General features: G+C 38.3%; 1 protein-coding gene across 1 annotated transcript in view; it reads right to left on the bottom strand.

Moving 5' to 3' along the window:
• The window catches only part of FAM135B (family with sequence similarity 135 member B), a 194,181-nt gene that overhangs the window by 125,728 nt on the left and 54,693 nt on the right, over window positions 1-13,760 (bottom strand). The window contains exon 2 of the mRNA XM_086742651.1: window positions 7,125-7,220. Within this exon, the coding sequence (XP_086598777.1) occupies window positions 7,125-7,201 (77 nt within the window). The 5' untranslated portion in view covers window positions 7,202-7,220. The remainder of the gene's footprint in view (window positions 1-7,124; window positions 7,221-13,760) is intronic.

Raw genomic sequence — 13,760 nt, forward strand, 5'->3', positions numbered from 1 at the left:
GAGGACACAATCCAACAAGCCGATGGAGACTCCCATTACTATCAGTGGTTTTGAAGAAGGGTAAGAAGCGTGATGAACATAAAATACACATGGTTTTAATTTATTTTCTCAGTGCTTAGCAGCCTTGAAAATGGAGACTAGAACAGTGAAACCCCTGCATTTTCCGAGATGTAGAGGTTTCTGTTGTTTTATTTGGCTATCACAACCCGTTGCTGATAAGATCACTACAAAATGCCCATTCTGCTATGGTACTGGCTTTGTCTAAACATCCACCATTTTATAACTTTCTTTAGTTACAACTGTGTACATAAACACACCAACTCACTAGGGTTTTTTTTTTTTAATCTTATTCAGTATGAGATTCTTATGATACTCATCACTAATATCTGAGTAACTCTCAGTGGTGCTTCTTCAAAGACTGATGTCTACCATATAATTTTCCTTTTATTCTCTCCGCTTGGGTGAAAACTTGAGCAGTAAAGTATTTTCTGTTTTAACACTATACACTTTGCACACACAAATGCACTATGTGTGCACTTGTCAGAAATTCCATGTCATTCCATGCCTGGCCTTTGGGGATGATCCTCTGTCCTGTAAGGATTCACTTCACTGCTCCTGTCAGGTCCTAGAGAAGGGATGATCCTTCAGGCAGGTGCATTTTCCATTTCTGACACAAAGTTCTATTTCATTAATTAAAAAAAAAAGATAAGAAAAGGAAATTGCTGATCTCCATGTTCAATATTTGATCACCATGTTCAATTCTCATCTAGATTATGGTCACAGGCTACAAATCACTCTAAAAAAAAAAAAAAGAAAGATATCCTCTGCTTTTTTTTTTCTACACAATGGGAAGCTTCCTGTATGATCCAGTGTCCAACACGTTCACAACAACCTGTGAGGCTGAGGAGATAATATACAGTGCTTTGTAGCAGTTCCCTCATCACAACATTTCTGCAGCTCAGAACAATTAGAATTCGGACATCAGAGCAAGAGGATATTAGCTATGCTGTCATAGTTTAGCCCTGCTCAGGGCCAAACTACACAGTTTCTTGCTCACTCCCCTCACCCTCCAGTGGGACAGGGAGGAGAATTGGTAAAGAAAAGGCGGCAAAACTCATGGGTTGAGATAAAAAAGTTTAAGTGAACAACAGAAGAAAACAGAGATGGAAAACAAACAAAACACACCAACAGAAAATACTTAAGCATGCAGTTTACAGTACAATAGCTCACAGATGATCACAATACCCAACTTCTTCCCAAGTAGCAAGAACCTCTCCTCACCACCCTCTTCACTTATATACTGAGCATGATGGCCCATGGGATGGAACAGCCCTTTGGCTAATTTGGGTGAACTATCCCAGCTGTTGGCTAATTAGTAAACTATCCCAGCTGTGTCCTCCAGCCACAAGTGCCACCAGCTCCAGTTCCTCTCCCAGCTCAAGTGAAAATTAACTCTATCCTAGCTGGAACCAGGACATATGCAAACAGAGATAGTAGGAATATCAGTCATATCTGTTAAGGTTATTATCGGCAAACAGCCTAGGGACAGTCCCAAGCTGTTGGCCACACAGAGCAGTTTTATATATATATATATCTATATATATATATCTTTTATCAAAGACTAGTGAGCCATACTTGCTTAAGTTCACCTCTCCTTTCTCTGCTACTCACTGAACCATTGTAGTGTGACACACTTGTATGCCACAAATGGATATGCATATTCTCTGCATAATGTTGTCACTTGATTTTACACCATCTAGATAATTGTAGAACCACCAATTATTCCACAAAAATGGCAGAAAAGACACAAAGGGAACTGACCACAGTAGGTCACAGAAGAAGGAGCTCTAGCAAGCAAGGCACGGTTTTCGTCATTGTGCACTGGCTGCATTTCAGAGAGGATGCTCTAAGGTTCTCTGTCACATCCAGCATATGAAACAATATCTCAGGGTCCTGAGTACCATCCATCCAGGCTCCTTATTTCTGAATCTAGATTGTACTAATCCTGTGATATTGCCTTGGCTAGCCAACCTCTTAGATGAGTTGGAGTCGGCCTTTAGCTCAGTTCTCTGTAAGTAAAGAACTGACGCAGAACACCTGCCTAATGTATTTAGAGTAAGATAAGTCAGAGTATTGCTTACTTGAAGGAGAAAGATAATTTTCAGGGGCAAGAGCATCCTACTTTCCACTGACTATTTTGATCATCTGTCAGCTGAGTTTGTTGAGGTGCTGCTCTTCACCTGCAGAACAGTCTAATATTGTAGGCTTCACTCTATTCAGTTTCAATCTTTTCCCCCTACCATTGGCACTGGAGATCCTACCTCTCTTCAGTAGACACAGGGTGCCTGAAAGTTAAAGATGGCTACACTAACTAACTAAATGGGAGAATTGTCTTCACCAGATGTCATGAAAATAACTTATCATATATGATTCTCCAGAAGCTGGACATTTGCTTCACTTTGGGACATTGATGTTTAGCTTACTGAACACCAGCACCTCAGCTACTTTCATGAGGGTTTGTGCTATGCTAGTTTCAATCCTGTCAGTTCAGTGCAGCAAGTTCTCAACTATTACTGCATGACCACATAGACAGGCATTGCCTTCTTATTACTGAGCTTTTTTCCTTTTTTTTTTTCTTTAAGTATCTGATGCTGGTTTAAAGTGAAGGTCTGTTCACAAGTCACAGAAATAATATGTCTTCATGCCAAGAAAAAAGTCAGTTCTGTGAATACATCTGTCCAAGGGACACCACTCATTATTCAAGAAATGCATCACTTCAGCATGCCTGTTAGCTCCCCTTCTTTTCTTTCTTTTTTCTTTTTTTTTTTTTTGTTACTTCATCTGTATTACAGAAAATCTATATATCATAAACAAACCAGGTAAGTATTTTAAAAATTACATAGATTTACAGTCCAAAAGTGATTTGTATTTCATTACAGGTGAGAAGTTAAAAGAAATGCATGTTGTTATGAACAAAGTAATAAGATTTGCCTCTGTCCTAGACTTTAAAATTTATATATATATATTTTTTTTTTTTTTCAGATCCTTACACTGTACCTCAAAGACTCCTGGAAATAAGGTCTGAACCTCTGAATATGATGTGCATTTTCAATGTATCCATCTTGACAAGAAAGGCATTGGTTGATTGCCAAACCCCAGTTTGCTGAGAAAAGGAGCTGTTGCATTGTGTATCTGAAGGGGATGATTTCATGAAATCATTCCTGAAACACTGTTGTCCATCTGGTAGGCAAAAGGGATGTTTTGCCACGTAGAAGCTTTGTCTGTTAAGGCAGAATATCACATTTTCAGCAGCTCTGAATGCTACTGATACTTGGTCTGATACTTGTAGGGGTTTGGAAACTCTGAGACCACTGATCTTTTCCCCAGGGCAATGTTACATTCATTTCAGAAGAAGCTGGACTTCATTTTTCCACTCATTTTTTAATGACCACCACTCCTTACACACAAAAAGCACCAGTGTAAATGTTAGACACTTACAAATTGCAGCCTGGAATTTGAGGAGTGAAAAGACTGATAAGCAGATTATTCAGTCCTGTGATTGGTAACTAATGACTTAGATTTATCCTTGTTTTATAGTACATCATTGCCAGAATCCCAGCATTATTAAGTCACTATTTCACCTTCTTTGCACCCTCTATTCCCTCACAGACTCCAAAAGTTACTTACCCTGTGAGGTAAGTAACCCTGAGTGGTTGTGAGGTTGTTTTTACTCTCTGTCAAATAGATTTTGAAAAGCTTTACGAAAAAAAAGGTGCAGAAGGATTGCGTCTGACAGAACCAGACAAATCAATTAATTGATCTGTGGTAGTCAGGGATAATTTTATTTCCTACTTTATTAAGGAAAATCAGAATCAGTTACCTAATTTCACTAGAGAAAATATCTGTCCCCAGTTATTAAGCAACATGTGATGGAGAGAATTAAGGATGGAAAACGTAAAAATGTTTTTTCTTCCAGAAATTGCATTACTTATTACTCAACCTTTAGAACTCTGGCATCAAACACCATTGCAAATCCTTTGGTTTAACCAAAGAAAAGGTTCTTTCTTCCCCTACAGCAGCACCTACAGCATTTAACCTTTGATGTCTATAAATACTGACACTGTTATGTTTGTGCTTCAGAAGAAGACAAATTTAACACTAACTGACCAAAGTAAACTACTTGCAACACATAATTTACTCATGACTGTTCCTGTTATATATGCCAGAAACTTATAAACATAACAAATATTTACCAAAACCAAAACTGATTACTTTTATTTTGGAGTCTCTTTTCAAGATTAATCATTCATGCAGGTTAAGAAACATGATTCAAATATCACAAAGTGTGATTCAAATAGATTAAGGAGTTTCCATTTCTTGTGGGGAGGGAGAGGTGGCAACTGGCTATGTGTGTCTACAGAATTCAAAATAGCTTCCAGTACAATCAAAAATGGAACACGACCATTTCTGAAGGCCTAACATTTTAAAGCACTTGAACTCTGTGACTTATGGCCAGAAGATCACGTCCTTAATCAAGTTTGATTATTAACCGTCACCTAACGGATCCAGAAGGGATGATTCTCCCACAACTGTCTTGCTAAACCTTGTTGATTTATTCATTGCCTTATTTGCATAGAGTGCTCTTCTGCAAAGGGCTCACGGTTGGCCCAGCCGCACATTCCCTAAAGGCACTGTCTTTAGAAGGACAGTTAGTCAAGACTAAGTGTTTTGGAAAACTGTCCTTATTTCTGCACAGTTACACAATCCAGAAATTTCAACTTTATTTCAATTAGGCATACAGTAGCAGGACTGCTATGTGTTTGTGGAGATATATGATCAGGTTTTTGATTATGTTTTTTTAAAATTTCACTTTTATACCAAAGTATTAAAAGAAAAAGTAAGCAACAAATTATTATTGATACTCTTCATTGCTGTTTTTGCTTTTGTTGTTAAAAAACACAACACGTTGGGTTATCACAGAAATTATTATTCATTTCAGCTCCACTGTTATCCTGATGGACAACCTTTCGTAAATCACTTTTCTGGCCTTCAGCAGGACAGAATGATATTGACTCAATTTACAAGGCACTCAAAGAAGAAAAACACTGCTTACTTAAACAGAAAATTCCCATCATTATTACTTCTACCACCCTCTCATCTGGGGAGACTATATGTCAATCCAAGATAACCCAGATGTCTATAGTGAATATTAACAAAGCAACATGAATAGAAATTAAAAGTATGCTCAAGTTAAAATGAAACTGGGCAAGCTCATCTACTCTTTTTCTTCACACTTTAATGCTACAGTGATAGGGGCTACTGAGTAGATGAAGCCAGACAGAGGATACTGATCAGCAAATATGAGATACGATAAAGGATTTTGTTGGAAATGCAAATGTTAAAACTATAGAAGGAAAACAAATGTAATACTATGCAGGATATATAGAAAGAAAAAATACTATAAACAAATTAATGCAGTATAATCTGTAGTACCGTGTGTTTGGAATATTAATCAGTAAAGCAAGGTAAGCAGCAGTGGGGGAAAAAAACAAGGGTAATTAGGGACTCATTAGTGTGACAGCAGAATATATTATCTGTGTTAGCACTAGGTTTACCCCCATACCAGAGATTTGATCTGACTGTCAAAGCTGAGGAAAGCATTTTACAGAAATTATTTAATGCAAAAGCAGAAGAATATGATGAAAAACAGGCAGCTTGTCACACAGTAACATGAGAAGTGGGAAGATTCCTGGCTAACTTCTGAGTATCCTACTGTCTAAGGTAAAAAAAAAAAAAAATCCCTGAACCCACAGATGGATGCAGATTTTCAAATGTGAGGAAGACCAAAGACATTACACTGATCATCAGAGGCCAAGAAAAAAATCTAAAGCTAGAATTGGCTTCTAAGTTCATAAGGACCAGAATACACAGGAGACTTCTTTCATAACTCAGATAAACCAAACACCTCAAGCACAGAGGATTTTTTTTTCCTATTTAACACAAGTACTTGGTGTAGTCAGAATGCTAACATAAAAGTGCATAGTCACTTGGAGATATGAACAGACTGACAGATGTCAGCTGTTAAAACAAAATAGAGCTGTGTTTCCTTCGTTCACATTCACAGTATCTTTTCCACGTAGTTCATCACAGTAAAAACAAATAACAAAATTATCTATACAGACGGAAACGTCTCTACCTAATCCATCCCAATATGTGAAACAATTTCGTAGTTTTCTTGCTTGAAACAGTGCTTGTGGTGGACAAAGCAGTTGTGAACCATCCCTGTCCTGAGCTAAGGCTTGAACGAGAATATCTGGTGTGCTGAACACATGAGTCCTCATAGATGTAAGAAAATAATACTCCACTAGCCCTACTATTATCCATGAAGTACATTCTTTTGACCTCTCTGGGTCTTCTGGTCTTGTCAAGAAGTGCTTCAGTATTTTATCTTTTCCTCACTGAGTAATACCTGTGGGTTCCAATATGCAAACAGAGTAACAGCCCCCACGTGGTTCAGCTTCTACACTTTACAGCCAGTGGGTTGTTAAAAAAGCTATTAGGAAGAGAGGTGCAAAAGAACAGAAGCAAAAGTCTGAGTAAACCAGAAGTTGTACATGTTCTTCTAACTTACAGGGATGCGAAAAAAAAACAATGTGGCCACCAGAAACGGAGCTTTAAGCAAATATGAGTATTCATGTTCCCTTCTGAAATGGTGGGATTCAGCGAAATTTGATTAAAATAATACAGACTTTTGATTTATGACCCTAAAATGAACATGTTTTCATTATAGTTCAATGCAGCTATTATTTAACTCAGAGCATCAACACCAGTCCAGAAGCACTTAAAGCAGCTACTGTGCTTGTATCTGAACAGATGCTTAAAATAGTTGGGAGCATTACAACACTGTATTACAAAAACAAGTCAGTCAGTCTGACTTTATAGTGAAAGTAATGTACATTGATCTTCCTTGACAGCAATAAAAGCCCAATGACATCTTTCCCTGCCCCGGAGATTCCAAGAAATATAACTGCATTTGGCAGAAGAGAACCTGTTTTGGAGTTTAACTCTTTTCTGTAAACTACTCCTCCATAATCATCTGCAAATTAATGGAAACATCAACTCACCCTCTCTGGAAGAGGTCCACATTATGGAATTTGTGTAGCTCCACAGAAAACTCGACCGTTCCCTGGACCTCAGACATGATTTTTTCAGGTCATCACCTAAACAAGACATATATACAGGCATTATAAACATTTGAAGTATTTTGCCTAACAAATCTATGAATGGATTACTGCATTTTATTCAGCATCTTGGGGTTCATACAAACTTTGAAATCAACTGAAATCAACTGGAATCTTTCCAGTAACATAATTGGGCTCCAAGATACTCTTATTCAATATAATACTCTTCTTCTTCAAGAAGACTCACTGAAAGTCAGATCAAAGCAGTTATTAAGAGCGATAAAAAGTCTAATTAAGCCCAAGGACAGAATGATAACATTATGGAAAGTATAAGAAGCAAAAAGTAAATAACATATTATGTGCAGGAAACTCAAAGCAAATTTTAATTAACTCTCTTGCTACTCTTGTATGGGAAATTAATTTTTTTCTTCCTATTTTACCAAATGGCAGATATCCAGGGTCAGCACAGCTCGTTTCTGCAAAAGCACAGCCTAAAAAGACAAAAATTCTAGACACATGAGAGCAGAATTCAGAATTCTCTTGCTTTTGACCTCTCCTATGACTTAACTAAAGTACCAGAAGGGAAGCTTCTAAGAGAATATGAATAATGTAAAGATTAATGAATGGAAGAGATTCTTCTAAAGAAAACACTGACACCTAATAGGCCACAGCAGCCAGATTGAGATTTTGAATTATTATAGCCATTTACATATTACCCTTTCCTCCTTTTCTCCCCACAAGTCTACTTCAGGCAATCTGCAAGCTGTCTGAAAATTTTCTATAGCATCATTGAGAAGATAGAAATAAAATCTCTTTAATTAACATGTTCATAAGCATCATTTTGGTAGCTGTTTAGCAGCAGCCAAGTACAATATCTGAGGAATACCCATGTCAGGGCTATTACTGATTCCTGATGTGAAACATACAGGGCTTTCAGGGGCCATCCAGCTCAGACTGCAAAGTGGGGAATTTCTCCGTATGTGTTAACCAGTAATTTCCGTGGCACTCAAGGATTTGACCATTTCCTTCAATGAAGCAGCAGTGAAGACAAGTTTGACACATGAAGTCCCCAGATAAGCATTAGGCTGTAGCTTTCTGATAAGTCTTAATGCTTAGTCCTGATTAGTAATTTTCCAACTGACTGGCTTATTACACCAATTATTTTAAACTATATTTTCTTTCTGACTTCCCTCTCAAGCAGTACCATTTTTCAAAGAGAGCTCATTCTGAAGTTAAAAGGTTGTTGACTTTTCATTCACTCTCCTCAAAAACAAACATTGCAGATGTTGACTCTGGAATGACAGGAATTGGACAGAAGATGTATGCAATACATGTAATATATGTTGGCAACTGTGAGGAAGAAAAGGACAACTGCTAAGCAACTCATCTGATATACCTCCAAGGTAAGGAACTCTGCATTAACTTGTGTCAGGCCATGATTTAGGAGCAGTCAAGGTAAACACAAATGTTATCACTTGACAAAGTACTATTACTTTTTTTCTTTTATTTTTCTCTTACGTTTGAACAGAAATGGGACTAATCCTCTCCCGTTTTGCCTTTCTGCATGAAGAAATTGTACACTGTTTATAAGACATACATATCACATATCCACCTGGTAATGTGTATGATAGTCTTGTCTGAGTGTACAGTATCAAAGCAAAGCAGACTGTGTGTGGGAGGCCAAGAGAAAACCACACAATACCACAAAGCAATACTGTGACAAGGTATTTAGCCTTGAGGAGAGTGCTAATTGGAAGAATTGCCTCTGGGTAAATCTGCATGTTGTGCTGAGGCATATTTCCCTAGACCAAAAGCTCAGGATCAAAGAAAACTCCGTGCTTTTGAAGACGCTAGTTTAAAGAGGAGAGATGCGAATGAATGCCCAGCCAGTTCAGACCAGCACCAGTATTGTCAAAGACAGAAAGAATGACATGAAGGTAAGGTTAGCTAGGGTAAATGAAAAATTAAATGCACAGAAATACACACACAGGTCTTCATTGTATTTACATTTCCTTTTGAATGTTTTATACTTTTTCAAAACAAATACAATTGTACTTGTGCTGGTTTTGGCTGGGGCAGAACTATGAGGCTATGATTTGGATTTGTGCTGAAAACAGTGTTTATTACACAGAGATGTTTTAGTTACTGCTGAGCAGTGCTAGCACAGATTCAAGGCCTCTTCTGCTTCTCACATCACCCCACCAACAAGTAGGCTAGGAGTGCACAAGAAGTTGGGAGGGGACACAGCTGGGACAGATGACCCCAACTGACCAAAGGTATATCCTGTACTATGTTCAGCATATAAATAATAGAATCATAGAATCATAGAATGGTTAGGATTGGAAGGGACCTTCAAAGGCCATCTAGTCCAACCCTCCTGCAAGGAGCAGGGACATCCCCAACTAGATCATGTTGCTCAGAGTCTCATCCAACCTGGCCTTGAACGTTTCCAGGGATGGGACATCCACCACCTCTCTGGGCAACCTGTGCCAGTGCTCTACAACCCTCAGTGTAAAAAATGTTTTCCTAATATCTAATCTAAATCTACCCCCCTCTATTTTAAAAACATTACCCCTCGTCCTGTCACAACAGGCCCTACTGAAGAGTTTCTCCCCATCTTTCCTGTAGGCCTCCTTTAGGTACTGGCAGGCCGCTATAAGGTGTCCCCAGAGCCTCCTTTTCTCCACACTGAACAGCCCCAACTCTCTCAGCCTGTCCTCACAGAAGAGGTGCTCCAGCCCTCTGATCATCTTTGTCTGAGAAGAAGAAGGAAAGGGGAGATGTTCGGAGTATGGATGTTTGTCTTCCCATGTAACTATTACTCATGATGGAACTCTGCTTTCCTGAAGATGGCTGAACATCTGCCTGCCAAAATGAAGTAGTGAATGAATTCCTTGTTTTGCTTTGCTTGCTTGTGTGGCTTTTGCTTTACCTATTAAACAGTTTTTATCTCCACTCACGAGTTTTCTCACTTTTACCCTTCTGATTCTCTCCCTCATTCTACTGGGGAGAAGTGAGTGAGTGTCTGTGTGGTGCTTAGTTGCTGAGTCGGGTTAAACCGCAATGATCTTGCAAAAATAAAACCTGTTTCTGTAACTTTATTTCCCTCACTGATCACCAGAATGAAAGAGTAAATAACTACTACCCCAGGCTGGGCTTCCATCCACCCCACTGGCACATCAGAGGATCAGAGCACATAAATCTATGTCAGATGTCTGTAGGGACTGAGCTTCCAGCAGCAGGGCCTGGTACTTCAGGGAACACCTGACAAGTACTAAAAGGGGCCTATGGTACATCATGGCACTTCACAAATTTCACAGAAATCCTGCTCAGAGCACAGACATGCTTCAATGAAAGAAGTTCTGAAATTTGACAAAGCAGCTGCAGGCACCCCTGGATCAAGAAAACACAAGTGCTTAAAATGATGCACTAAATTTTCACTGCTGTACCAGTTGCCTGCTAAAAGAACCTGATCATAGCCCTTCAAAATCCAGGGTTTGTGAAGGACCTCGGACCACCTCTTACTCACTGATCACTGCGTCAGAAAACCTTGGGTTATAAATAGAGGAATAGTTGGTAAAAATAATACTGAAATGAAGGATGCCATTACATAAGAATTGTAAAAAATGAATTACGCCAGTACTGAAGTATCATCAATTTATCTAATAAGCAGCTTAAAGAAAAATACAGAGGTGATTCTTGGGGTAGGCATTAGCACATTGTTTTTTCTAAAATGTCTGTTTATAAGTCAAACTCTTAGCATTTTCCAGAGGGGAACTGAAGGCAACACTAGTAAATATCCATGTGAAGCTACTAAAGCAAAATGGGAAGTGTTTTGGCCAGATGCTTCTGTAAAAGCAGTCCCCATGATCATTCTCATCAATCCAAAGCAGTGGATTGCTTCATGAGGTGCTGTCATTGTCACTGTTGCTGTCCTACAAGCACTGACATTACGCATCAGGTCACCACTTTGACAGTTTGTCCTTCCAACTAGAGTTGGTGTCCTAACAAGAGACAGTCAATTTCAATTGTCATTTTACTTGTAGCAAGGAGACACTAACTGAAATAAAAATCCTTTGTACAAATAAAGCCCTATGAAAATCTCTATGTTTAAAGATTGAAGACTGTCTCCCTTGCATTTTTAAAGGCAGGCTTGATTTTACTCCCCACATCTCCGTTGTTGTCAGTGGATATACCTTCTCTATTGGAGATTGTTCAACATATGATACCGGCCAAACTGCAATAGCTTTATTCGTCTTTATCCTCCACTGCTCTCTGCAATCTTTTTGACTCAATGTTTGTGCTAATGGCATTTTAGAGATACAGTCAACTGAGATACAGTCACCTCTGACAGCAGGTGATTAGTTGGTTACATACCACACACACACAACTCTTAAACACCTGGAAGCTAAAAACAAAAAGTCTGACAGTTCCCTGCTGAGACAGAAATCAGCATCAACCCAACCAAAAGGAGAAGAGGAAGGTGAGATGGGGACAGAAGAGGGTGGAAATAAGGACAGGACACTGCATACTCTGACATTCCATGAACTTTCTAGCATTTGTGCAATTACATCTGAGTGAAATATAAACCAGACATTTTTTAGTGCTTTCACCATTCTTGCCCATCTCCATCACAGAACCCAGGAAAAAAAAAAAAAAAGAAAAAACACCAAGGACAAAAGAACAAAACACCATGTGATAAAGGGCAATGACTCATAAACCTAGAAACAGTCATTTAGGAGAATAAAGCTGCCTCTCAGAAACACTGCACGTACTATCTCCAGTATAACACTGCTGTCTTTACTGCTTTTAAAGCATCTTTTATTTTATTGTGAATTTCTTCAGAGGCTGACATTTGTTGTGAGCTGCGCATTTTTTATTTATTTATTAAGAATTCCTTGATGAAGTATGTAGAATAAAGTCACAGTGAGATAACCTTATTCTCCTCTCCACAAAGTTTGTTTCCTAAATCCACTTACAAAATCCACAACTTTCAGGTTGCTGTTTGTTTGTGATTTGAGACTTCAGTCTCAGTTGTCTTCTGAAATCATGTTCTTCTTAGCCATGAGAAACCTTCTAATGTTCTGTTTAGTCATGGAAGTATCAGGGATTACTTTATAAAATCTCCAGTTTTTACAATTTCCTAACATTACCCAGTATAGTTTACAGAGTGAGATATATCACAGCACAAGATAACAATAATCCCTTGCAGCTCTTTTGGTAAGGTTTTTAGGTTTCCAGTCTGTTGTAATCCTTTGAATTTTTTCTTCAATATGCAAGCCAAAGTAAAGACTTGTCATACAGTTAAAAACAAATGCAAAGCGCATAGCCTTATTCAACCATAGCTATTAAACATGTTTTTTTTTTCCACTGCATAAGCATCCGTCCTAGTTCAAAATGTTAAAAACTAGTGGGGTTTTTTTTGTATACTCTAAAAGGCTAACTCAGTTTGGATGCAAACCTTGAAAATAATCTCCTAATATTAAAAAAAAAAGTTTGCTGTTTAATATTCTCAAGAAAATCAATATCCTCAATTTTCTCAGATGCATTAGACATGTGTTCATAAGGAGTGCAGCACCATGAATCACTTTTTCCCAAGGTTTGTTGATTGCTACCGCAAAATATGATGAGTTAGAGACACAGAAGACAAATAAAAAATGATCCTTTAAAAAATTACTCATAATCCAAAGAGTATTCAGAGTGGAGCAAATAAGAAAGGAGCTGATTTGGGGGTTTGGGGGGCTTTTTTTTTTTTTTTTTTTTTTTCTTTCACTTACAAACTCCACTGTGCTTTGTCTTTTGCCAGCACAACTGAAATTTGCGAAGTCCCAGTGGTACCTGTTTCACTAGGGGCAGATACTCACTCAGCCTCAAGCAACAAAATTAGTGTTAAGAGGAAAACCACTTGCACCTTACAGTTAAGAACCTTAACTATAGCTTCAAATAACAATAGCTTCAAATATATGGTCTACATAATCATAGAAGAAAACAGTGTACCTAAGGAAGTCAAAGAAAGTCAGGGAGGAGTCAACAATTTACTTCAATTTCTCTCATATTCTCTTTGTGGGACCAATCCACAATGGAGAATTTGCACAGGTCATCAAATCCAAGAAGGCTGAGAAGCAATGTTCTAGATTATACCCCTCATAGACTGGTCATTTCAAGGTTATTTAGATGGAAGAATAAATCAACCAGGGGAAAAAAAAAAAAACAAACAACCCAAAAAAAACCCGACAAAAAAATACCAGGTTGTGCCAGAGGGTTTGTAGGGCAGAACTGCAGAAGGGCCAGAATAAATGTCAGGTGCCAGTAGGCTGCTCTTAGGAGATATAAAGCCTTAGAGTTATTAGGCAGGATTAAATGTGAACACAGCTGTGCAAATTTAGGTCAGATCACTCAAAAAAAAAAAAAAAAAAAGAATGGAGAGCAACCTCGATTTGTCCTCTGTTAGCATGTGCCTGTCAGGACACCAGACCTGATTTCAGCTCAGCACAAATCACTATCTGCTTACATCAGTTAATAATCACCTGCTGTTGGTATTGTGCACAAAATGAAACAGCAGGGAAAATACAGGCCAAA

This window comes from Chlamydotis macqueenii, chromosome 2 (assembly GCF_036417535.1).
Source record: "Chlamydotis macqueenii isolate bChlMac1 chromosome 2, bChlMac1.mat, whole genome shotgun sequence".
NCBI lineage: Eukaryota > Metazoa > Chordata > Aves > Otidiformes > Otididae > Chlamydotis > Chlamydotis macqueenii.